General features: G+C 36.4%; 2 protein-coding genes across 4 annotated transcripts in view; one reads left to right on the top strand and one right to left on the bottom strand.

Annotated features, from left to right (window-relative positions):
• The window catches only part of Sesn (Sestrin), a 291,235-nt gene that overhangs the window by 177,179 nt on the left and 86,819 nt on the right, over positions 1 to 27,237 (bottom strand). The gene's annotated exons all lie outside the window — the stretch shown is intronic.
• On the top strand, positions 8,090 to 14,261 carry LOC138128599 (uncharacterized). Of its 2 annotated transcripts, XM_069044810.1 has the most exons (5): positions 8,119 to 8,250; positions 9,153 to 9,842; positions 12,053 to 12,373; positions 12,431 to 12,551; positions 13,838 to 14,261. In XM_069044810.1, exons 4-5 carry the CDS (start codon positions 12,442 to 12,444, stop codon positions 14,016 to 14,018), a joined length of 291 nt encoding a protein of 96 aa, XP_068900911.1. In that variant the 5' UTR covers positions 8,119 to 8,250; positions 9,153 to 9,842; positions 12,053 to 12,373; positions 12,431 to 12,441; the 3' UTR covers positions 14,019 to 14,261. The 2 variants fall into 2 exon arrangements, with proteins under 2 accessions (XP_068900906.1, XP_068900911.1); XM_069044805.1 differs by lacking the exon at positions 9,153 to 9,842 and having other exon boundaries at positions 8,090 to 8,250.

The following is a 27,237-nucleotide window of genomic DNA, read 5'->3' as shown; positions in this document are numbered from 1 at the left end:
AACAAATACACTTTCTGCAGTAATAAAAAAAATAATGTGTATTTTCCATCAATCCAAGCTAAGAAAATGTAGAATAGACCTATTCAGGTCAAAACATAAAATGAAGAAATGTCAGTTGAAGTGATCGCAGTGAAACAAAAATTTCTCATTAGAGTGTCGTGAAGAGTATCCAAAGTTATCTGAGAAAAGTGTCAAAATTTAAATGTCTTTTGTTACAACTTATAAGTGTAAAATGGGATGTCCTACTTTGGCTTTTTAATGAAATAAAATGAACAGATTGGATGTTGAGTTAGATTTGAAGCTAAAATGAATCTCTTTTCCTCCTGGTATACAATAATCGTTATCACAATATCATTCAGTGCATTAACATTAAAAAATTAAATTTTCTTTAGCATACCTACTTCACTTTACTCATTTTTTTACAGTTAATTTTATACAGTAATTTGTCGAGTTCAGTAAACTGTAAAATTTAATTAAGGTCATTTATTGATTTTTGATCGAAAATTTCGTTTTCCAAGTTTTCTTTAAATCATTTTTTTATCAGTGGTTTACTGTTATAGTTAAGCCATTGGTCCCGGTCAATTGAGTTGGTCATCATGCCCCTCATAGATTTGTAAACCAGTCCTAGACTGTGTAACAAATTTTTTAATTTTTTTTTTAATTATTTGTAAGCCCTATTTTGTTATGTAGGTACAGGGTGATTCAAGTTTTACCGCCGGATCGAAAAGACCCACTTCTAATCGATTTAAAATTCTCAAAAAATTCAGAAATGATTGTGTATCGCTGTAGAATATTCTGTAAAAATTTCAAATATTTTAATGAAACAGGTAAATAAACTAGGCAAAAATGCATAGGGAATTTTTCCATTTTTGAATTTTTTATAAATACAGTTTAAAATTTGTAATGAAATGTGTAAGAAAAATAAATATATACACATTAAATGTAATGTTTCAAATACCTGTAACATTTTAGATTTATCTAGTGTTTAAGAATACGTGGGAGGATTGGGGCAATTATTTTGCTTATCAAGAAAAATTGTGGAATTCCCTACTCATTTTTGCCTAGTTTATTTCATTTTAATTCAACAAACGCTACATTAATTTACATAATTTTTCACTGAGTCCTTTCAAACATTTAGGAAAAATTTGATGTCATTGAAATCATAAAAACATCACAGGTTTTTGAAATAAATGGAATTTGATATTGAAGTGCAAAATTTAGCTATGATTTATTATTAAATTGAGCGGTCATTTCCACAAAAGAGGTTGACGTGGCTTGTTTATGGTACCATTTAGGAATTCAAGAATTACTAGCAAAGTTGTCAACAGATGTTTACCAAAAATGAAGTATTTATTTATGCCACTGTAGTTGTAAATCTTGGTGATTTTTCGCCGTTAATTTTAAAATTTGATTTGAATGTAATTCAAAAACTAATAATTTTCTTTTGATGCGAATTTCATTAATTGATTGTGAATTTTATGAGCGTGTACTCAAAATCGATTTTTTTCATTTTATGGCTCTGGATGAAGTGATAAGGGAAAATTGATTCCACACATTTGAAGCCTAATATCAAGGGAATATAACCGCAGAGTTTCGTAATTTTTATTAATTTTTTAATAGGGTTTATCGTGCAGCCGACAAAAAACACCGCTCCACTACAGGAAAAGTTTGAGAAAAGCTGTTCTAGGACACGATCTTCCTTCACCTCCGTTTTTGAACTTTATTTGTAAATAATACAATTTATAGTTATTTGACTATTCGTCGGTCATTAAACAATTTATCGAGTACGCATTTACAAACCTGTCATAGTTTTCCGCCATTTCGTGATGCTCTAGTTAATACATATACACACTATGTATATAACAATAACAAATTCGTTACTAGTTTTTATTTGCATTTTTTTTCCATTTTGTCATAATTTGTTTTGCTTTTTTTTTTATTTGATGATCATTTGATTTCCACTTCACTGCCTCTATAAGTTACAATTTTTCCACAGTACATTTGTTTTTGCTCTTTTGGACTTTCGTCAGAGTATCATGTATCTTTTTTGTGTCGAATGTGATTAACGTTTTTTATTTGTTATTGCTTGATTAAAGATTAAATAATTAACAATTGTACTTCGTCTGGCTATCTCCTACTAACCACTCGACATTATCTTCATTGATTATTATCCTCAATTGTCTCTATTTATTCCCACTCCTTGTTAACAAATTCTTTATAATTAAGACAAATATTAAAAAAAAAAACACCTATGTATCGAGTGTTCATTTAAATTTCCGGTTAAATCTGGCGTTGAAGAGTCGATTGTGAACGCACTACGGATTACGGATCACGGATCAGCTGTTTAAATCTTACGTTTTTACACGAGCAGCGCGTTCACAATCGACTCTTCAACGCCAACTTTAACCGGAAATTTAAATGAACACCCGATACTTTTCTATCTAATACATAATAATAAATACATATTGAGTTGGGAAGGTTTTTCTTATTTTAGAACTGAAATTAATCTTTCTTTTTTCTCAAAAAATAAGTAGATGTAAGAACATCCTGGATGCCAAACCGGAGTTCAGACTAAAATCCTTGATGCAAACATCACCCTTCACATTGACATTGAAAAATTAATTCTTCTTTTCCATTCTTCATTTTATTCACTCTCCTTCATTCTTAATTTTGTGTTGTAATTTACAACGTTGTCGAGCTCAATAAACTGTATGTATACGACCATTGGATGATTATTACTACATATTATTAAAATTTATCCTCAACGTTGGCGTTGAAGAGTCGATTGTGAGCGCACCACTCGCCCGTATGCAGAGTAAAATCACAAAGTAAAAACACAAACAAGGCAAAAAGTCAGGTTAGATTTAAACAGCTGATCCGTGATTTGTAATCCGTGGTGCGCCAACAAAAATTTAAATGAACGCAGGATATTATTAGATACTATTATAAAGAAAAAGGAAAACCTTCGTCTTGTAGTTCTATCTGGCACCTTGTTTAAAATTCGTAATTGGCGATCAAGTCGTTAAAAAAATATGTTTTTGAAGTAACCCAAACAGTGGAATTTCTTCCTTGATGAACGTACGAACTGGTGAACTTTCTGTGAAATACACATAAAAATAATGTTTTTAAATAAAACTGCTTTCTTTACAGATTGAGCATAAATCTTGCTGAAACACTTTCAGACTTCCATTGAGAATTTTTCTCGTTGGAAGAAATCCACGGCATCGCCGTCCACCCCAAAAATACTCTTTACTATATTAAAAACAAACCAGAACCGACTGGAACGGTGCCAGAATCCCTTGTAACACCCGCATTGACCACCTTCATCTGGAAAAACATCCCGCTCCGCATTTAACACGATTTCCGTCAACCGCGGCGTTAACACGTCCGCAACTCCTTCCCGAAAGCAAAGTTTTTATGAATTTTGACAGCGCAACATCCAGCGCTTCCGAAAACCCACATGTTCAAGAAAAACACCTCTGCAGCGGCCCCAAAAGTGCCGCATTCTCCCAGTTAATGCCGTCAGAAATCTTAATTAAGTTGCGAGCTTTAAGCGGCGCCCTCGACTGGGGAACCTTAATTCCCGATTTGTAAATAACGTCGGGAGGGTAATTTGAATGAAACGTTATTCCCGTCGAGATAGCTTCTGATGTTTGAACAATTAATTTCACGGCCGAGCGATCTCTGACCGCCACCCGATGATCGATTCGAAATCGGGCGGTTTCAGCCGCCGCGCTCGCCCGACCTTAATCCACTCGATTGACTTTGCCGCGTCGGACGCGGCCGTAAATCAATCATAAACGGTAGATCACAATGCGAGATAACGAATCGTGAATGTCTACAATAAAGGACGCCGGTTTTAGCAACAAGTAGCCGGACCATTCAAGTCCAAGGAGAAAACATTTTTATAAGAATAATTGACGTTCGTTAGCTCAAATTGCTAAAATAAAACACGAGTTGTTTTGATGACCCGTATAATATCCCGGCCACCATTATAATGGAATCTATTTATAAATTATTTACTTTGCCATTTTTATCTGCAACGGCATCTCTAATTGCGCGCAATCCAATCGAAATGTGATGGAAATTTGTTAGATGTAAATTTGAAATTATAATTAGAGACGGAAACCGGCTGCTGCTGCTCTCGACTACGTCGAGCTTTAAGCTGCCGGTGCCGATAGAAAGGTTGTAAATTTTTTTCCAACGCTGGATGTATGGAAGAGAGTAATTTATTGTTTTTAAATTATGTCGAGTCGTAATTTGTTATAATTTACCTGGAACATTTACTGACTAATTTGCATTTTACATGTATCAGCTTTCTCGGTAAATCAGCAATAGATCAGCATTGAAGCGATCGGAGGAAAAAAATGAAGAACATAAATAAGAAGGAGTAATACCGGTATAATGAATTGGGTATTAGCTTGCTCGAGTTTCACATTCATCAATATTCGGAGAAAGCTCTTGTTGCGGTTTTAAGATCGTGATATTTTAGACTTTTAAAAAAGAATTATAAATGTTGCAGGGTTTAGATAAATTTGATATTTCAGCTCGATGCAGAGGAAAGTGTGGCACCCAAGATATGGAACAAGACTTAAATTGAAGCAACCAATCAGAGTTAAGCCCCAATACATCATGAATTTATCACGAGTGAAGTTGCTGTTTAGTAAAAAGTGTCTGTGAAAGAGTCCTGTGGAATTCGAATATATTAGATTTTTGCCGCTCTATAGCATATGGTGGTACCAAATAGAAAATCAGAGGTTATGTAACTCCATTAATGACAGGTTTGGAATATACTTTTGTAAGATGAAAAGTAATTAGAATATAGAAAAACTGAAGAAAACCACAAACATAACAACTAAAACGTCAAACTCACAACTGTAATAATTTGACATTTGACTATTGACATCTAATTTGACGGCTTCAACTGCTCGACATAGTTCGACACAATAAAATTATAGAGCAGCATAATTCCACATGACTCTTGACATACGTTCTTTTATAGACACTTTGTATTTGTTATAAAAGAGTGCGAATAAATAGAGAAAAATGTGGATAATACATGAAGATAATATCGAACTGTGAGTGGGAGATAACCAAATGAAGTACTCGTGCAATTGTTAATCAGTTAATCTTTAATCAAGCAATAACAAACAAAAAATGTTAATCTAATTTGACACAAAAAAAGATACTGGTTATTTTGATTAAAGTCCAAAACAGCAAAAGGAAAAGAACCGAAAGTGGAACTTATAGAACAATGAAGTTTCAAATTGAGATAAAATAATAATCGGATTATAAAATACACAATAATTATGGAGATCTATAAAATTTAAAAAATTCTAGATAAAAACTGATCTCATTTGTTTTTGTTAATAAATATAGTGTGTCATATAAACTAGAACATGAAGAAATTGTATAAAACAATTACAGTTTTGTAAATACATAGTTGATAAATCGTTTAATGACCGATGTGTTATCCAAATAACTAGATATAGATTGGATTTACAATTAATTTTGAAAACATACAGAAACAGAGATGAAATAAATTCTCGTCCTGTATGTCATAGACCAGCGCTTCCCAAACTTTTCAAGTGGCGAACCGGTGTTTATTTTTTGCAATATATTTAAATAATAACAATATCTCTATCATCATTCGACCAGTGAAGTTAAGCAATGTCGGACGTAGTCAGTGTTTGGATGGGTGACCGCCGGAGGAAACCGCGTTCCTCTGTAACTTTTTCATTACAGTTCATAGAAGTTCCGACGTGGATGTCATGTAAAAAGTGAACGTAACGCAAAATAAATTAAGACCAAAAAAAATTGTGCTGTCAATGGCATTATCGTTGCTTGATATAAATACATATCCGTAATGACAAATAAATCCGGCCTTGATGCGGTGCCCTCTTTTTATAATAATAATAGACTCTTGGTTAAAGAATTTGAGAACTACGCAAAATATGTGTAAAAAATTTATATCAAAATCATGCAGTAAATTCATGACATTAAATCTTTGTCTCTCACCTACGAAAGTAAGAAAGACCTCCTCAAATCCTCAAATTGTTTTAGAACAGTATCCCATTACATAATTCACTTCCGGTTCATTCTAGCGCGCGTTCAAATGAAATCTTGGACTGGGAAGGCGCTGGAAAATTATTGTGCTTTTTTAAAGCGTAGATTAATTGGAGCATCTTGACAGCTAACCTAAAATTTAGAGCCAAAAAAATCTTTCCTTTTTTTTCTTTCTTTATAATGTTTTATAATAACTTAACGATTCCTATTCTCGAAGCAAATATCTAAGGGCACCCTTTGCTGAAAACAAATGTCATTCTTGTCAAACGGCCGGAAATTCAAACTTTACACTGTTCTAAACGGTTTAATTTTTCCAACGCCTACTCAGCCCAGGATTTTCATTTGAACGCGCGATATTTTGAAAGTGTCCGAATTTAATTGTCAGAAAGTGGTAGAAAATATGCGTTAATTTTTTTTAAATTCCAAGAAATGTTTTTGAAATGATGCAGAAAGTGCCACTTATTGTAAATTTATTTCAGAATGGTTTTTTAAAAATACAGAAAAAAAGCTCTTTTAGAACCATAAAATAAAAAAATGTTTAAATTGCTACTTCCACTTCCTCATAAACTTTATGTTTACGCCCTGTAAATTTATATGTATATGTCGCATAAATACGCCACCCATGCTAACCAATTTCAAAAATGTCATCTCTTCCCAACGGTTCACAATGTAAAAGTGCACTTTTCTGTTTCTGAGGATTACTGTTTTTTCCTAAAGCTGGTTTGACACGATGCTAAATTTCGTAGTGAATTTGTTAGAAAATGAGAGAGACCCTCGATCGGACCAATGAACGATCAGGATCATAGTCTGTCTTTGTCAGATCCTGATCGTTCATTGGTCCTCTCTCATTTACTAACAAATTTTCTACAAAATTTAGCATCGTGTCATACAGCCTTTAGAGTTGGTACCGGGTCGCGAATGATGGTGGTATCTAAAAATAAACTGTGCACAATGTGAAAAGGCAAAGACCTACAGATAAATGAAATTTCCATAAATAAAATCAGCTTGTCAATAGACATCTTAGAGAAAAAAAGATGTATTTTTGAGTTTAGTGGAACAAACAATTATCATTTTTAAATAACAAACCGAACAAAAATATTTTCTCGAGTATGAGTTCATTGATCTGGATTATACGCTTCGGACACCAAAAATTGTTTTAAAATATAATTTACGTTATTTTTGATAGAACTCCATCAACAGCGTTAACTGATTGATGGTAAATCCGATTCCGATCCGTACAAATGTGAACAGCATCAGGACGAAATCACAAAAGTGAACAATGTTCTATGCATTATTCCAGTGCAGATAAATAAAGCCGTTAAGCAGTAAATTACTCCCATTTGTGTCGAACAATAGGAAACGTCATGACTACTTTATAACTGGTCAGATCTAAATGCTTTACAAGAGTAGGTAACAAGTAAAGAGATTCGCAAGAAAAATAATCTGACAGAGATGCGTACAAATTACTCCACCTGTCTTCTTTGCGTACGATGCGAGTCAGTGAGCGCCCACCTTAACACCCAACCGGTACAATTCCGAGAATCCAGATCACCCCCTCGATTTTTTCCTACATCTGAAAAGTGTCTCCTCGACCCGTTCCCGTTCCAGTTCAACACTTTCCACGTGCGAACCAATTTGTTTTTGTCTATTGTAAGTAAACAAAGTGTACAGAAAAGCAATTTGTGTGTCGCCCCATCGTGACTTCCGTGACACCCCTCAACTTCGTACAAAGACAATTTTCGTGGGTAATGCGACTTTATGCTAAAAGCCACTTTAGCCTAACAACATTATTTAATGGTACGTCGCTCACGTGGACACCTCCGACAATTTCGTAAATTACTTTATTACATGTATGATGACAATACTAATGGACCGGACCACAAAAGAACCCCACCCCCTCGACTCGCCGCCCCTCAATCCCCCAATTTTATCTGTGGACATGTGTGCGCAATAAAAATCATCGCAACACCCGAACTATTAATTTAAATTTCATGTTTACGTTGATTGCGTATGTTGAGTGTCAAAGTCAACTTATTATACGTACTGAGTGCGGTGCGCATGTGCACTGTTGGCTAATGTGTCAATGGGTTTATCTAGTTGTTCCTGATGGAAGTTTAAATGTTGCGGCGGACAGTTGCGCCAAGTTTCGTGTTAATTCACGCTGAACAACAAATCGAAGCTCAGGTATGTGCACAATTGGGTCCATTTGGTCTGTTTGTTGTCGCTAACGTTGCGTCTAAATTGGAAAGGTGCAAAAACAACCTCCATAATTATTATTCTAATTAGGTAAACGTTGCGAACACACCACGGCCGTAAAAACGAGATTTATTATTATGATTTCTGAAAAGTGCATTTGAACAACTGGCGGAATTTTTATCGGGTGCACTGCAGCAGAAATTAAATATGAAACGGGGCTATTCCGTAATGGTAATTTCCGTCGGTGACGGCGACCCCATTAATGGATGCAAAAATCGCCGTGCAAACTTTGCGCTAACACTGTTTGCAGATAATTAAATTATAAACTGGTTTGACAAAGTGTGCAATGTACACCGCCGCCGATAGATTGAATGATTGTGGTTGTTACCTTTTGTTGCCAGAAATAAAGATAAGAACAGCAATTCGTAATTGATCTGGTCGATGGAAGCAGAACCTCGGCCATGAATAATCCATTAGGATAATTGCAAATTTACAATCTATTTTTATGTCTCTATTCAAAATTCTCGGATGCAATAAAACCGAAACACGCGACTGAATCATGCAGAAAATGTATTTTTGAGGCGATCGAATCGATACCTGAACGAATCTGAAGTTGACGGAAAGTTTGAAGAGCTTCCGACATAAAATCTCAAATTAGAAAAACTTGAACTCTGGAGACCGCACAGGTCCAAAACAAAACTCTTCATTCTTATTTTTAGCGATTTCACTGTCAATCCATGTTTATGCACGACCTTAGTCTGGTGCTATTTTTATTGTGTTCGATTGCCCTTCACTGTTTTCAACCTGGAACCTAAACACCAATCAGATCAAACGGAATCGTTTCCAACAGAACAAAATTTCTTTATTTTTCTATTTTTAGCCGTTTTTAGGTCGCAAATTCACGATTGTTTTATTTCTGGAACAGAATGTGAACACTCTGCATTCGCACAAAAGGTCCCACAAGGCTGTTCGATGGCACGTTTGCTTATCCGGTGCATTCTTAATTGGCCAATCGACTTTCATCATTTTATTCCACACCACGCCAAATCAAGGTTTCAGTTCAACAAACTCACGTGTGCTTTATGCGACCTCAATTGAAGATCACAACAGTTTTGCATAGTTGACCATTATAGTGGCGATAAGGTCACCGAGAGATGAGGCAGTGAATCTAAAACGAGCAGAGTTGACCGAGTGCTTGCTCTGCACTGTTGATAAATACTTTTGATAACGCAGCTGTGACCTTTGCGATATTCTTTATCAAAAAAATTGGAGGAGTTTATATAAAAGAATTGATGACTAACGAGTAATAATGATACCCTGTTTGGACCAGCTGGACTCGATAATGCGTAAAAAAATTGTACAAAAAAGGGTTAAAGGTTACTGTGTTTGAACCGTGGATTTTTGAAGAATTTGGACGAAAAACCTTTGCTCCGAAGATATGAAGAAATCAGATGTTGAAGACTGTGGTTGTCATTTCTTCAATGCTTGCAGAATAATTTTTGGTTGTACCAGGAGATTTGAAATCCAATGAAGCAAATCTTGTTTTGCAAAGGGTACCTACAATCTTTGGGAAAAAAGAAGTAAACGTCTTTTTCTTTGCACTTAACTGTTAACTTTATTTGGATTTAATCCCAATTGTCCTCTAGACTCAGGTCAAATCTATTTTACGATGCTGTAACGAGATTTAGGAGAATCTTCTCTGTATTTTTTAAAGCTTTTTTGCACCATTCGACGCTTGACGCTGTTCAATCATGAAACACAAACGCTTAAGTGACAAGATCACTCTAACACCCACAGTAGGTATAGCGCATTGAAAAAGAGAAGTACACACCATGTGGTGTTCGGCTTAACTGGTTAACACGCAAATCGGAGGACCACCCATGTACTTCTCTGTTTGAACGCACTCTACGTCTTACAATCCCGCAAGTGGAGTAGTCACCATCTTCTAATTTTCTTGGAAAAAATGTAAAGTTGCGGAAAGTGCTTTTCGGACGTGCTTTATTGCCAAAAGCAGAATGAAGCTTTCTGACACATTCGTATAACAGAATTAAAATTAAGATAAATTATAATCTGAAAATTTCCTCTTTTTGAATTAATTTTTAACTGTTTCACCTATTTCAAGAAAACTAAAAACAACCATTTCTATAGGTATAGATGTTATTGATATACAGGGTGTGCGTGTTTCTTTTAACCAGTGAAAGAACTCGCCAATTTATGAAACTTTTTCCATAACATCTCGCAAAATTCGCAAAAGTATTCCAAGATTTTTTTTTATAACAATGTAACTTTTTCACAAGGCTCCGTTTCTATCACAACGGAAAATTTTCGCCTTTACCCATTGGCGGGTATACACTTTGACGACTAATTTATTCCAAATTTTAAATCAATTTGTAATGCTTTTTCGTAAAAAAGTTTCAGGAATTGGCGAGTTCTTTCTCTGGTTAAAATTAACACACGTATTTCAGATACACCCTGTATACTGGGTGGCCCAAAATTCGCGGAACAACTAAGTGGGGCAACGTTAAATTATGTTAGAAAATTATGAGAAAAATAATTTGAAAAATTCCATATCTTTTAGATTTGAAGATATGGGGGCTCAAAAGGTGCAGCTTGGATTTCATTTATTTTAAATATTAAGAAAGATTTTGACTATTTGTTTTTTACTAGCCAATGCTATAATAATTCTGAATGATTGTGATCAGGTTTGCAATTACATATTTACTTCAAGAAGTGATTTTATGTCGGTTTTGCCTCAAATAACGTATGGCAACATGGCTTTGAATTTTCTTTCTTATTTCCATGGATACAACAAAAATTAAATATGTGCAGACTATTGGGATACATAGAATGTTTTCAAATGTTGCCACATTTAGTGAAACAAATAAGTCCATATCTTCTACATCTACAAAAACGAAGATTGATTTTTTTTTTTACATTTTTACCTAATATTTGAATGACTATTTAACAACGTACTGCTAAACTGTTCCGCGAATTTTGGGGCACCCAGTATATGTATTCGTTTTCAGAAATTTTTGCTGCAACCTACACTTGTGATAAATACAAAAAAATAAAATAAAAATCGGCGTGGGCATCATGATGCCCGTGTGGCGTGACCTTAACTAATGTTTTTGGGATGTTGAGGATGTGGCGGTTTACAGAAATGTCGAGATCAATTTACTGTAACATTATTTATAAACGATTTCAATTCAAAGAATTCCTTGAATTGCGCAACTATCGCTGGATAATTATTAAATGCGCCGGTGGGATGTTAATAACCATTGTGTCACTATCGCTAAAAAAATGAGGCAAAGATTCGCTCCAGAAGCAGCGAACTTTTTGGAGGTTTCCGTTCCGCTCGAAAAATTTAATTTGATGCAAATGCTAACGAGGCTCGTTAGTCCAACATTTCGAAACACTTCCTACACATTCTCTGGGCAAAAAAATCGTTTTCGAAATGTTTGCCTTTTAACCTTTCATCGACGTCGCATCGACGAAATGATAAATAATACCGTGCCTTTGGGAAAAAATGTTCTTTGCCGCCCACGCTGTGACCGTCTCAAGAACATCTATTTTCGTAAATTGTTTTAACATCGCCTTATCAAAGAAAATAAAACGGCGATATGTAGATAATCGTGACGGATGATTATTGAAATAGCACCGCGTGCCGAGTATAAATCATTGTCAGTCTGTGGAGATATCGCTAATCAAATGGCGAAACATTCCAGTTTGGTGGGCTAGGCAGGCCGGAAAACAGCACAGTCAGTGTAAAAATATTCGTTTTCACTTTCAGACATCAGTCAATAGTGAAACGGAAACCCCTGAGAGGCGGCGGAGTATCGATTGGGCCGGCTTTTCCTTTTAAAAAGTGTGAGGATCAAGACAAACACCGTGATTGAAGAGGACGAGGTCAAGAAAATTAAATCGAGGAAGGAGAAAAAAGAACAATAGAGGCCGCCTCACAATGGGCAGTAATTCGTGATTACAATACCGACTTTCCGACCCGATAAAAGTGTCCACACGAAAAAATCCTGCCGTGTTGAGGAACAATAAAAACAAGTTTTTAATGAGAAAATAAAACCGAGGCGCGGAAATTTATCGTCGCGAAAAGCCGGTTAGTGCAATAAATCAATTTTCGCCGGAAGGAGCCACTAAAGTCTTTTTTAATCAGGACTGGTGAAGATGAAAGTGGTGGAGGAGATCCAGCCGGTTCCGGAGCCCGAGTGGATCCTGGACAGGACCGGTTCCGGGCCGCTCTACTGGAGACGGGAGTCCCCGGAATACAACTCCAGGTGGGTTATCGATTCCGGCTTTGCGCCGGATTAGGGTTATGAGGGGGAAATGCGATTTGTTCTTTTACGGTTTCGGATAAATTTAAATGAGTGCCCATTAACTTCACGAGCACAAACGGCCAAATGATACACTCGAGAGGAAACAAGAAATTACAACGCAATTCGGTCGAGGGATTTTTCAAAATTCCGCCACAAACTTTTCAACGATTCCGACCCGAAATGCAAGAAACGTGAATAGGTATCCCCTCGAAGCGTTTCAGGCATTTTCGTTCCTTTTATAAGAGCGAAATTCTTTTTCGTAACAAATTTGATGTTTTCGGAGGTGGCGAAATTCCATAAAGAACGTGTAAGTGTTGTTTTTCCGTTTAGAAAAACTTCCACTTGATTTATGCGACCCAGTAACGATTACCCGAATGTAGATCGCTCTTTTTCGGTTAAACGTCGAACTTCCAATAACCATAAAACACAAAGATAGAACAACGAATAAATACATTTCGGAATAAGGAAGTTGCAATTTACGACCGCATGCATATTGATATCGGCCGACTAAAAATACAATCCATAAAGCTTCTGCATGAGAATGTTTGTGGTGGCGCAATAATAAATATAAAAACAGACGACGACAATAAATAATGACATTTTTCCAAACAACAACACTGGAGCTTTTACATCATCTCGAATTGCAAAAAAATTATGAGCCGTGAAAGCAAACTCGACCGGCGGGACTTCCAAGGAGCTTTTTTATTGTGTTTTCAAGACCGATAAAAGCCCATAAGCGCAAATTTTTCCCCATTTAACTGCTTTGATGTTTGCGGAAAATCCGCAAAAAAACAAAATAATGAGCAATCAGCGACATTCAGAACGGCGAAAACAGGACGATTATTAAAAGATGGAGAGGAGAAAAAAAGAATGCCACGTGGGAGGAGATTACAGGGCCGGACTTGTGGGCGACAAAGAAGTAAAGGCCTCGTCGGTCGGAGTAAAATAGGGAAATGCCCACTCACGACAATATTCCGGGTTTGTGACGCAAACCGCCGGAAAAAAATCATGACGATTGCTAAACGGACGCAATTACCACCCATCACAAGCCAAAGCAATCACTTTCGGTAAAAATAGACCAGTTGTCAGTCAAAAAAAAATCGAATCATTATCGCTCCTTTTGTTACTAATCGCACCGCGATTGTCTTAAAAAATTAGATCAAAGTCCATCGAGTAGAACAAACAACAATGCAATTTACGATTGTTGCACTTTGCCCACGCCATTGACTCTTTCGCTCAACTTGCAGAGTAAAATTCCGCGTGGACGTGGAGGTGAAGGAGTTCCAGCGGGGGGCCCACGAGCTGGAGGACGCCGAGTGGTCCATGTGCATCCAGGAGAGCAACACGCTGTCGATGGGACTGACGTGCATCATCTGCATCGCCGTCACCGTGATGCTACCCTGGTACATCATGGTCGGAATCAATTGAAAGATCAAGGTTTCGTGCTCTTAATACGACATCTGTGATGGTTCGACCGATAGAACTTTGAACTATTGACTCGTTAAAAGGTCAGAGAGTGATTGTGATATTAAATATTTATTTAAGGTGCTGTGTACCTATGCCGTAGAAGGAAGAGTGATCAGTTTATTAAATAATCATACGAGTTAGACTTGTTAAGTCGTAATTTTAGTTGAAATTTGTATTACACTGTGAATAAATTAATTTGTCGATTGTTGCATGTCCTCTGTTCCGAGAGAAAGAATTTTTGTGTTTTGTTTTTGGTGGGGTCATTTTGGAAACTACTGAAAAGAGACGATTTGCATGTTGGCATAATTAATCTAATCTAAAAAAATCCAGATGGTCTGTGGTAGTTGACAACTTGAAGCGTTCATATCATAAATGATTGTTTACATTGTTATGTATCTAGTCTTGATAAGCTGAATTACTAGCAATTTTGTGATAAATTTAAGTAGTGGCTATTTATATGTACATTATTCTAGATAATTTCGTCGTTTGGATGAAAACTATATGCCATTAAGAAAAACAACATACCGTGGTAATGAATAGAAAACAACACAAAAATATCAGGGTCACTCTCTAATAATCCAAACATTGACCAACATCGAAGTTTTGGCAAAATCTGTTTTAAATCTAAAGCAACAAATTTCTTCAGATGTTGAGGTATTGCATTTTCTCATGAGCTATGAGTCATATCTGCCCAAACGACGAATATCGGTCTCAAGTAGGTCCTACAAACCGATCGTGTTCCTATCACGTCGCTAAAGCAGTCGACGTTTTCAGTTTTCATTTACAGATTTTTCACCTTCGCGCAGATATTTCCAAGGTCACAGCCCATGAGAAAATCCAACACCTCTACTACTTTTGCATTTGATCTGAGTACAGAAACTGATCAGAAGAGATCAAAAGATCAAGTGTTTCGAAGCAAAAAACGAACATTAAGAATGGACAATATATCGTTTTTTTCAAAAGATTTATGTACTTTAAACTAAGGAAAAAAAGACAAAACCTTTTTGGTTGCTAAACCAAGAAATAATTTTAGCTTGACACCAATTGTGAGTTTCTGATCATAAATATTTTTTCCTCTTCTGAATTCGTAATCTAAGAATTTTCTGCTTGCTTATCGTAAACGGTGGATAACAAATGTTATCGTTTATCTAAGAATCTTCTAGAACCGCAACTAAAATTTTTACAGAAGGATGATACCGACTACTGGATTTTAAAGAGATTCTCTTTGTACTCTTGTCATAAAAACAGAGAAAAAAGCTTTTCTTTCACGAAAAAAAAGAAAAAGGGAATATGTACTTTGATCATAGTTTAAAAATGTAATAAATGTGTTGAACAAAGGAAGATGATTCCATTTTGTATTTTCAAATACATTTTTGGAAAACTGGAAAAAAAAGCAACTTGAGTGTTAATAACACGATAAACATAGTAATCACCATAGTTGGAACACATTTTTTAAATGTTTAAAAGTGTTTAAGCAATTATGAAGTTATTAACAAGGGAAGGGAAAAGACCATTGGAAATTTAACAGCTGTCTAAAAATACTTTTCCCTTTTGTGTTTCACGTCAAAAATATTTTTTATTCGTAAAAGATCAATTACTAAAAAAGCTATTACCATGAAAGCCAGAAAGAAGAAAAGACTTTAGAAAAGGAAGAAATATATTGAAATAGAAGCAGATTATTTGTAAAATAGCTTTCTCTAGTTAATTTTCCTTGGTTGGCACAAATCTTGAAAATGTTTGAACCTGAGGATCAGACAGTTATGAAGCTGTTAACGGAAGATGAGATGGAGATTGAAGATGGTCTGCATGTTTTCTACGTGGACTCTTTGTCTTTGTAATCTAACATGAAAACCATATCAAAAATTCCATTTAGGAAAAAGGTTCAATAGCTCAATGAAGTTCTAACAATAAAAAATAAGAGGAAGGGAAAAATTTTATAAAAATCAAAAGATATTTTCAAACTTCGGAGGAGAATGATTCGAATGGTTTCAAGTACTCGTATTAGAGTGTTTAAGAGAAGGAGATAGTTTAGAAAATATGTAATTTTCCTTTAATAGTTTTTAAACGTTCAGTTTTCTTATTTTCTAAAAATCAGGTCGATTTTATATTTATTATATAGCTTTCAACAATGGAAAACATTTTGAAAATAAGACAATGGCAAAACTTGCCGGCCTGACCATTTTTAAACATGTCTTTAGTCGCTGGATCGTCTTCCGCAATCAGAATAAAATTAGAAAATCATTGAAATTGAAGATCAAGCTGTGATGAAATTGCAAAAGAAGAAAGGAAACGACCATCGCAGATTAAAGAGGGAGGGTTATTGTTTAAACAGGGTGTTTACCTTTCCATTCTTTATATACACAGTTTTAGAGGCCAGTAAGGCCCATGACTTAGTCCTTTCGGTTTTTGTTATGTATGTTACGTCCCATTCTCCATGTCATCACAACTATTCTTAACTATTTCTCTCCATTGTTCTTTATCCTGTAATCGGTTACGCCCAGCATTTTCAGGTCTGTTGTTACTGCTTTCAACCATTTCTTCTTCGGTCTTCCACTCTTCCTTTTTCCTCCTTCTCCCTCCAGTAGCGCTCTCTTCGCATGTCTCTGCTCTGGCATCCTACCGACCTGATCCAGCCATTTTATCCTTTGTAATTTTATATACTGCTGTGCCTGTACAGCTCCTTTATCTCTCTATTTGTTTTTCTTCTCCATTCTCCGTCCTCGGTTCTTATCCCTTTAAATATTTTCCTTAGCATCTTCGTCTCCCATGCCCCTCTTCGTTAACACCCAGGTTTTACACCCGTATGCCTCACCACTGTCCTTTATATCCTGATCTTCGCTGCTCTGGAGATTTCTCTCGACGTTAGCATTCTGTTTAGCGAACCCACTGCGTTGCTTCTTTTGCTCATTTTCTTATCTATCTTCAGCTCTTCTTCGTTATCGTAGGAGACTGTTACTCCTAGGTATTCGAAGTGCTTGACCCTTACGAAGTTGTAGATTTTTGTTTCCATTATTTTTTATTATTATTTTCTGTTCGTTCATCCTCCATAACCTCTCGCAGACTTTTCCAGTTTGCTAAATGCTTTTTCTATTCCTTTTTTTGACCTTGTTATCAGTGCCACGTCGTCTGCATAGGCAATTTCTTGTTGTTTCCGGTGGTTTATTATGAATTTTCCGATAGTCTTCCGCCTGCTGAGATTTTGTTCTGTGTATCTGTCACGGTCATTCTTGTCAGACCGATTAGTTTCTTGGGGATCTTTTCATTGCCAGGTACAGTTTATTTCTTTCAATCGATTCCTAAGCTTTCTTAAAATTTATGAACAAGATATGGAGACTTAGATTTTGTTCATTCTATCCTGAATACATAGAGAAACAAATATATTTTGGAAAAAGACCAAGTGAAGAGAGTTCCAAGAAGATCGTACTAAAGGAAAGAATGTAACAAAGGAATAGAAATATGAAAAGCGAATTTGAAAAAACAGAAGAGTATGTGAACATTTTTGCAATTATGGAGGAAGCGAGACTTACAAAAATATTTCTTTCTCTACAATTTCTATAATTTGGGAAAAAGGCTTAAATACACACCTAAATTAGAGAAACAAAACATGCCCCTCAAAATACAAATTCCTTAATGCGGGTATTTAAAAAAAATATTTTATTATACTATGTAGGTATTTTATAAAGACAAAAGCACTTGTTCGGCTAGTGCCACGCCCCACTCCCGATTTAGACCTTATTGAACCGTAGAACAAGCCGGAATAATCTTCGCTTCTCTAAAAATGAATAGAAACCATGTCTGTTTTTTTGCGGGGGCATAAACCCATTACACCATAACCCATAAGCCGCGGTATCTCTCGTAACCATCAAAGCAGCACTCGACCACAGACTTACAGTTATCTAGATGTCCGATAAAAAGCATTAGCGCTGAAAAAAATTAATAAAGGAATTACTCGAAAGGATCATAACTGCCAATGTGGAAGATGGATGACGGCAAAATTGGCGTGCTGGTTCCACTATTGTCTTAAGCAACGAGCAACAGTTATCTCAATTTAATCGGACTTTTCGAACAATGGGGTTGACTGGCGCTGGCAATTTTTCGCATGCTAACGGTCGACGATTAGTGTTTTTTGTGCACACACGTCCACCTTTCGACAATTAACAGGTTAAACTGACGCCTGCTTTCCACACAGATGTTCGACGAAACTCAAACAATTTACATTTTATATAATAAAGGTAAGCAAATCATCTTGGCGCAGCTGTATTTATTTTTCCCTATGAGTTGGAAGTAATGTTGTTTTCGGCCTAAAAATAACTGGAAGAGTTTAATTCCGTCTTTTACTGCTGGAGCATATTTGGGAAGTCTCTTTGTCGATTCCCGGAAAGTCGAGTGATCGTCGTCGTCGTTTGTCGCCGCTTCTGGGAAGACGATCCGGAAGAGACTTTTTTGTAATTTCCAAAGCTAACGAACCCCACAAATATCAAAATCGCCAGAAAAAGGTTGTTACTCATCTGACCTATTTCTCCTTTGGGAATCTTCCACAATAACAGCAATTCGACATAATGGTAGCGTAATTATAGGCTCTGGGATGCCGTCATCCGTGCAAATTTCCTGGTATTTCGAATAAACAATAGCACGTGTCGGGGCCTCTTCGCCACAATCGATTCGATTTTTGCGTGACCCCAACGTCGAAATATAATTGGCGCTCTTACGTCACCGTTTGAATTTTTCATGGGCCGGATCCGCAAGCAACAAGTCCTCCGGGGCCTCCCCGGACCATCGACAAATTCCTTAAATATAAATAAACAACCGGCTCGACGCCTCATCTATATTCATTCCGACGGGGTGGCTTACAAATTGGGGCGAATTAAAGAAATGCTCGATCACCGCAATTGCGATGTAAACCGTAATCGGGCCATTTTTAACGCGATCCCCTCGTCCCAAAAATTCTCACTATAATTAAATAGCGATTTATCATTATTTGTCTCGCTTTTTTTTACACCACGTACAAATATATTTATAATGGGCCCCAAGGTGACCGCGCCGCGATAAATATTTCACACGAAAAAATACTACTCCAGTGCCTCGGCCGTTTTCGACCGAATAAATCAATTTCTAGAACAGATAACCATCTGGTCTTGTTTCTTGCCGGAGGTGCGAGATATATCAGAACGTGAAATGCAGATAAAAAATTACTGGTGCGCGAATTTGATTTGCAAAACCGGATGAAAACTATATTAGTGAGTGTACACGCGACTCATCCAGAAACCAAGCTTCATCGCTAAAAAATGTGAAGTCCAGGAAGCATGTAAATCATTTTGATTTGCAATATTTGAGATGATCTGGGGAGTCAATTGGTAAAAGTTGTGCATATTAGGTATATGGACGGATATGCCTTGTTTTACAGCTCTTTTGTGCCAAGAGAAACTTCCGGTTATTGAGAGAATATTGTGAAAGATAAAGCTTCTGGGCTGTGCTCTAATCGCTTCCTTGGATCCTCAACAACATCCTCAGATGGTGGAAGTCTTCTAGTTGGTTCTAGTTTCCCTTCACTTCTCCACAAATGAACCGCCAAAGATGTTTTACGAATTTGAACATCCAAATACTAACATTCATAGCAACGAACCTTAGAATACAAGAGCGAGAGATGCAGAAGAAACTAAGGACCATCACGAAAGAAGGAAAAAGGGAAGGGAAAGAAGTAAAGGTGGGATATAGGAAAATAACAATAGAGGGGGTACAGTGGAGATGGAATGAAGAAAGGGTGAGTCTAGAGATGTTTCAGTAGAAGGAGGAATATGTGATGGAGAAAAAGGAAACAACGGAAATGGAAAAAGGACAAAGAAAAAAGTAGATGGACAAAGAAAATGGGAACCGGAAAAGAAGTCCAAAGGAGAACACAAGAGAGAAGATACGAAAGAGAGGGCACAAGCAAAAAAGATAACGAAAATGGGAAAGGTGAGGGTATTATATTGGAACGTAGCGGGCTTAAGAAAAAAAGAACAAGAGTTTTGGGACTATGTAAGACAATTTGAGATAGTGGGTCTGGTAAAGGAACCGAGCTCGGAAAAAATAGAAAAACTGTTACAGAATGAGTACAAATGGGAATGTAAAAAGGTAAAACAAGGAGAGAAGAAAGGAAGAGCTAGTGGGGGAATAATAACAGCGGTAAGAAGAAAGATCTATGGAAAGAAACGTACATATACCTAGGCAATAAATGGTGGAAAATAATGACAATACACAGCAAAGAGATGAAGACAAGAGGTGTCGAAGATGCAATAAAAGAAAACAGGAAAGATTGTATGCTCTTGCGAGGGAACTTCAACTGGAGAATAGGAGAAAGAGGAGCAAGAAATTGGGAAGAGGAGAGGGTGGATGGGAAAAGAAAATCCAAAGACAAGGTGGAAAATACAGAAAGGAAGAAACTGATGGAATGGACTGAAGAAAATGGATGGGAACAAACAAGGGGACGAAGAAGGGGAATGGACTTATGAGATAGGTAGCAGAGAAGAAACAATGATCGAGTACGAAATAGTAAACGAAGAAGCATGGGAAAGAATAGAAGAATTCGGAATAGGAGAAACAGTAGAGTCGGACCATCTCCCGCTAGAAATAAATACCTATAAAAGAAACGAACCATGAAGAAAGGGGAAAAGGAAGAGCAAAGGAGGAGCAGAAGACAATGACAATAAAAATATGGGACGAACAAGGAGTGGAAGAGGATAGGACGAGACTAAAAAAAGTCAGATTCGAAGAGCAGGATGTACAGAAGAGAAGAATGTAGAACTGGAAGTAATTGAACAAGCAACGACAAAAAAAGGAGATACCTAATAGTCAATGGAGCAAAATGGACAAAGAATGTGAACAACTGAATAAGGAAGCAGTAAAGGCGTTAAGAGAATGGAAGAGGACCAAGATCAACAGAAATAGCCTTGGTAGAAGCGAAGGGGAGGGAAAGTACAGAGAATGAAAGGGGCGGGGGATAGGAATTAAAATGTTTAAAAAAAAATTTTTTTTTGAAATGCTATTTTATGTTTAAAGAAAAATGTAAGTAAGCCGAAAGTCCGTAGGGCAAAATAAAATTCATATTCATTGTTGAATGTTCCATTTACAATCAAAATATCGTATCCAAGGTATAAATAACCATTTTTATTGTGTTCAGGCTCACTTCTTGAAAGAGTCTTAGTCACCTCAGATCATCGTAATTGACAGGTGCAAGATGTTAAATGCGCATTGACAAATAGAGAAACATTAAGAATCCTGTAAAGGTACACTTAACTCACTTAGAAATGTCACCGCTTTAGACATACCACAGAGAAGACGATTAGCACCTGAAAACCCATTAATTTTGCCTACACTAGTTGCATATCACTGTTTCAAGATTTCTTCTTGAAGGATTTTAGATTTGAGAAGAATATCAGAATCGCGGATCCAAAGTGGGTTTGTAACGGGTTAAAGGGGTGACACTTCGTGTGTCCATTTTGATGCAAATTACGCGATCCAGTTATCCGCGCGCTAATTTCCTGCCGCCGCTGCACAAAATGAATGGTAAATTTGTCACTTCCGTTCGAAATATTTAATTTACGCACGGTGGTACAGTTATCCGTGGGGCAATTACCATGACAATGCCGGATCGGACCCGGGCCGTTTGTGTTTTTCCGAAAACGGCGTGACCGCAGTCGCTTCCGTGCGGTAGTGGGGGCGGCGTTGTTGCTCAGCTATCCGTGCCGCCGCGGCCGGCCCAGACTGTGTGTCGCTAGGCAGTAGGCTGAGGTGTTCGTGTCAAAGTCACGGCCAACTATCTATTGTTGATCGTGACGTGCGTACTGCCAAGGCCAGGGATAGGCAAAAATTAGATACAGCTGTTCAATCTGGTCTAATGATGTTTTTCGACGAAAATTTAATTTATTTTCGTGTGCCAGATTACACAAGAGCGCTCCTCTCCCGTAATAGCTGCGGCGAATCTATTTTGATTTACCGAACGATTTGTTTCGTTCGGGCTCCGGAGAGAAAAAGAGGATAATGATTCCTTTTTCGCCGTCCCCGCGTGATTAATCGCGTGCAAGGCACATATGTTTATGCGGGGTCCTGATTTATGCCGATCGAAAATTAAAAACGTCTTCATTCATCGACGTCTGTCGGTAATGGTGGCGCAATTATGTCGGTATCTGGTACGTGCGGTTCGTTTTTGCCGTTTGGAAAAATCCGTAATTGCGAAACCGGTGGTTGGGAAAGGATGAAATATCTATTAATGGTCCGATCGGGGGACTAAAAACTCGCGCAAAATGATCCGCGTTAGACTTAATTGGATAATGGAAGGTTATCGTACCTGCAGTGTGCACCGTGCACGTCGTGCATTGTAGAGCGATTATTTCTCGCTCAAAGGAGCTACAAAGTGCTTCATTACGCTCGACTCGACCACCATCCACTCCAGATTAAACGCTTTTATCTCTTGACTCGGATAATGACGTGCCAAACACAATTAATTTTTCACTCCCTGCACCGTTATTAACTTACTTACTGCGGCGTTCGCGATTTATATCGACCATCTGATTTTCGCCGATAGACATCAATCAAAAATTCTATTTAAAAGGGTGTCAAGAGGATTCCGCACCTACTTTACGCGTTATTTTTCATCGAACCGCTCGACTGCACCGCCGCCGCCAACATTTGAATTTATATCTTGCTAGATAGTCATTTTCTGTTGCAGTGCAAGGTAGCAATGACAGACAGACCGTTGTCGGGAAATTTCTCTTGCAACGGGAAAATTACAGTTTTTTATCGAATAGGAAATAGTCTGCTAGAGCTGACTCTCTATGTTTCCATCGTATTTAGAACTACTGACAAACGAGATTATTAAATAGTTCTCCGGACGTGAGAAAAGTTTTGTCTTTAACGAACTAGTTGGGTGTCCGAGACTCAAAATGAAGTTTGCTTTACAATTCACTTAGATTCTTTGCAACGAAATGTGCAAGATTCATGATTTATCGTGGAAAACTGTGCAAACTGCATCTGGAGAATCGCACAACTTCCGTCTTGGAGCTGTATTGTTGTGCTTGCCAATCGCCAGTTTCTTAACTTGTTGAAAGAAATTACTTTATATGTGATTATTGTTTGAGTTATTTCTGTAATTATTTTGAGCATGAGTGTCGTTACAAAGAAAAGGAGCATATACGTGGACGTGTTTATAAGTGGGTACTTAACTTGAACAGAAGACAAGACAAAAATAAAATAATATAAAGCTCGGTACAAACAAACTTGGGGTTATTCATCGTAAGATAGTTATGAAATGTATTATCCACGGACTGCTGTTGGAATACATTAAAGAAAAGTTATGTGAATAATTACGAATAATGTAGAAGAAGCAAGTTTCAGAATACATGGACCAAGTTCTCGAAATGTGCAGAAAGACATAAAAAAAATATAACAACGTGATTAAAGGAATCCCAAAGGTTATGGATAATGAGAAACATTTTTTTTAAGTAAAATGTGGGAGCTGGGTGGTCTCGAAATGATGATGACACCACAAATAATGATGTAATGTTTCTAATGTATTTAAGAATAGAAACCTTAAAAAAAACAATTTTAAAACGCTGCCAAGCTAAAACGTTACTGTGTAGGAAAACGCAAATAAAAGAATTAAGAAATTAAGACTTTTTACAAAAATGTCAAATCTACAAATAAAATAAACATTATCTAGGTAACTACGAAAGCGTGAGGAAAAAGAACTTCTCACAGCTTACTAATTAATTATTTTTTTATATTTCTTGACTGATCAGCAATGTAAATGAAACGGGAAATGATTATTTATGCAACATGTGTAAAGAGCACAACTTTTTTTAAGAAGTGGGAAGTGTACACGCACGAGCGTGGCGAGTGTTGTAATATCTCATGTAAAAATGTGTTTTATACCCAAGTTGCATACATAATTTTTTGCAACACCATTGTCCCCGTAAAATAAAATTATTAACAATGTGGCGTTAATTTTTTACTGTTATTGCGTAACTTGGATAAGTAGCTAAAGGTCAAAAGCAGTCATCATGTCGAAGTGTGCACAATTATTTCCACAAAACGAGTGAATATGGTGGTGAAAGTATAATATGATAATACATAATGAAGAACGCTAAGTATTCTTCCAGAAATTAATTTTGTATTTTCTTTATTTCTACAGTAAAGTAAGCAAAGCAGTAAAACGTAGGTTTATTAAAATGCGAAACGAAATTCTGCTTCACATTGTGAATAAATCATCACAATGGACAATTTTCATCAAATACATTTTTTTTTTGTTGGCGTAAAATGTATTCTTTCCAAGATCATTTATATCAAACTATTAATTCCCATTACTCTATAGATTATAACAAACCAATCTCTTCTACGATGTCTTGAACATTGCAATTTAGTATCAAAATCTTTTCACGCTTTATTTGGAGAATCGCAAGGTTTCACTCTTGGCCCTCTTCTATTCGGACATAATTAGGATTTTTTTTAAATTTCTAAACCAGAATTTCGAAATTAGCACCAAATATTTTCTCGTCAAAGTTAAAAATTTTCTTTTGGTAACTTAATTTTAAATCTTGATTCTAATTTGCCAAACATTTGATTTAGCAATAAGGTTTGCGAAATATAATCAATAAGCAACTAGTTCATAGATAACAAAGCTATATTGTTCTATTTCAGGTCAATATAATTGAATATTTAAATAAAATATGTTTCTTGTCAATGTATAGTTCAATAACTTACATATCTGTACAATTTTCTTTTCATTTAAGTAGTTTAGATTAGATATAATCTGAAAGTTGAAAAAAAGAAAAATTTTATCTCTAAAATTTACGACAAAAAAAAAATTAGTAAAAATTTTAAAGAAAAATTGTTTCTCAGGCAACAAATCTAGAGAAAAACACAAATCAAAAGGTGAATATGTACCAGAAGATCAAATAAGAACAAGAAACTAATCCGTTTGCTATTGAAATTGCGCCTGTATTGGATTGACTGATAAATAACGTCCGGGATAAAACTACATTAATCTTCTCTATGAAAGAGCTGTTTTGGAATGTTTTGATTTGGGCTTACAAACGAAGCAACAACGCTATGATGACGACAAAAAAAAAATGTACGGCCTAGATGCTGTAACAGACTAGTTGCGAAGATGGGGAAACATTCTATCCCAGAGATATGATGCAGAAACGAACTGAGATAATCTGCCAGGTAGATAGTCTGACGTTGATAAAATCTTGCAGACAAAACTTGAGAAACATTAGTCAGTTAGATGTCAGGGTAGCACGAAAATAGGGTTGGACACTATTTACACAAAGACTCTTTACATTCTTGTCAACTCTTGCCCTTGGTTAGCGTGCTGAGTTGTCAAAAGTCTAAAAAGACTGTATCTGCTTTCAACAGATGCCACACTACTGGTGTAATGGCAAGAAGATTATCTAGTCTCAAGAAAAAGAACAACATCAGAATCTGGTCTCAAAAAACACTGCAGAAGGTCTTAAGATGCAAGATCTTCTACTGTACTGCAAAAGATTATTGCCAAAGGTTAGATATCAAAGTTCTAAAGGTGTGGAAGAAGTAAGATAGTTCTTATGTCTGTTCCATTGTTAATTCACCATGAGAAGAAGATATCACTGAAGAATACAACGAGATGTTGCTACTGCGACTATTGCGGAAAGTTCCAGAAGTTAGGATTGATGAACAAACAAAGTTTTCCGGTTTGTAGATTGTGGTGTATAAACGCTGTTCTTGGAGGTTTTTTAAATCAAAATAATGTCAAGCACGCGTAGGTAGTTATATAAAACTACAAAAAAAAAAACTCCCATGAAACTCCACTGGATCATCTATTGTGATTTTATCATTAACAGTAGAAGTAAGTCTTTTTGCTAAGACCAGAGATTGAAGACCGAGACGAAGTCGGGGTCGGCAACCGGGTGAAGCATAAAAAGACCTTCTACTCTGCATGATATATAGATACTATTTTACCTTCAAGCGATTCAGAAAACCAGTAATTTCTACTTCCCTTGTAACATTATGGTAATCGAAATTTCGACAATATTAGCAAAGTCTACAACACTATCTAAGTTATTTGATGTAGGTACTTTCTGCAAATTTCCATTTAAAAATTTCTCAAAATAGTGAATTATCGCGATTTGTAATTTTTAGAATCCTGAACTTTTACTAAGACAGCAGAACGCAAATCTTCGATATCTCTCATTGTCAAATTGGTGATTTCATCGCATAGAGAAGCATCTTACATAACCTACAATAATAATTTTTAATTCTTCCTCTAGGGGACTCAGAAAACTTTATAATGCTCCTGATGAAAAGCATACAAAGTTTTCTGAGTTCCCTGGAGGAAGAATTATGAATTATTATTGTAGGTTATGTAAGCAAAAATAGCGCAATATGGCCCTTCAGTGTTACAAAAGTAAACAGTTGTCCGAGTAAGTTGTAATCGTTTGCTATTCGCGTTTTGATAATTTCTGTTATATTTACCGACTATCTAAAGTATGTCCGATGCCATTGAAAACGAAATGCATTGCTCGTCTCCAGAACTGACGCAGATCGCGGCAAACTCTATGCAGGATCTAATCCCACCAAAGTGCCGAAAAGAGTATAATGCTCCTGATGAAAAGTATACACACTTTGATAAATAATTTGTAATTGATAAATAAATCGTGACAAATGATTTCTTCACAGGAAGAATAACAAACAAAAAAGTACACTAGACCTCCATATTTCCGGAAAAGAGAAATCAAAAACATTCTGGTCTTAAAAATTAGCGAAAAAATATTTTCATTACAAAACTACCTGAATAGAAAAAAAAAGTGCAAATTTCTGTATCTTGGTAGTTTTTTTTTTTTAATTCAGCCCACGCTACAAAATGAACACGAACAGCTGCCACCTCTCTCTCAATTATGATAATTCCTGTCGAAGTTTTGGCGAACATGTTGTCCTCATCCTCTCCACATGCGTAACGTCCCGGCAATAAATGATTGCGATATGCCGAAAACAACATAAGTTCTATTTGTTTACAGCCCATTAGATTGCGATATAGAGTCGTAAAGAGCATTTTATTCCATCCAGCCTTGTCACGAATTGTTCGACACACAATCGTGTCGACAGCCGAATTGGCAAAATCCAAACAGAAACCTCCGGAATAATAGATGACTTAACTCGTCCGAGT

Source organism: Tenebrio molitor, chromosome 1, assembly GCF_963966145.1.
Source record: "Tenebrio molitor chromosome 1, icTenMoli1.1, whole genome shotgun sequence".
Lineage (NCBI taxonomy): Eukaryota > Metazoa > Arthropoda > Insecta > Coleoptera > Tenebrionidae > Tenebrio > Tenebrio molitor.
This window is presented reverse-complemented; position numbering and strand designations above follow the sequence as displayed.

Excerpts from the sequence above, each read along its gene's own strand:
- LOC138128599 (XM_069044805.1), top strand. The coding sequence starts at position 12,442 with ATGAAAGTGGTGGAGGAGATCCAGCCGGTTCCGGAGCCCGAGTGGATC. Across the intron at positions 12,552-13,837 it reads TCCCCGGAATACAACTCCAG|AGTAAAATTCCGCGTGGACG; the intron begins GTGGGTTATCGA and ends CTCAACTTGCAG.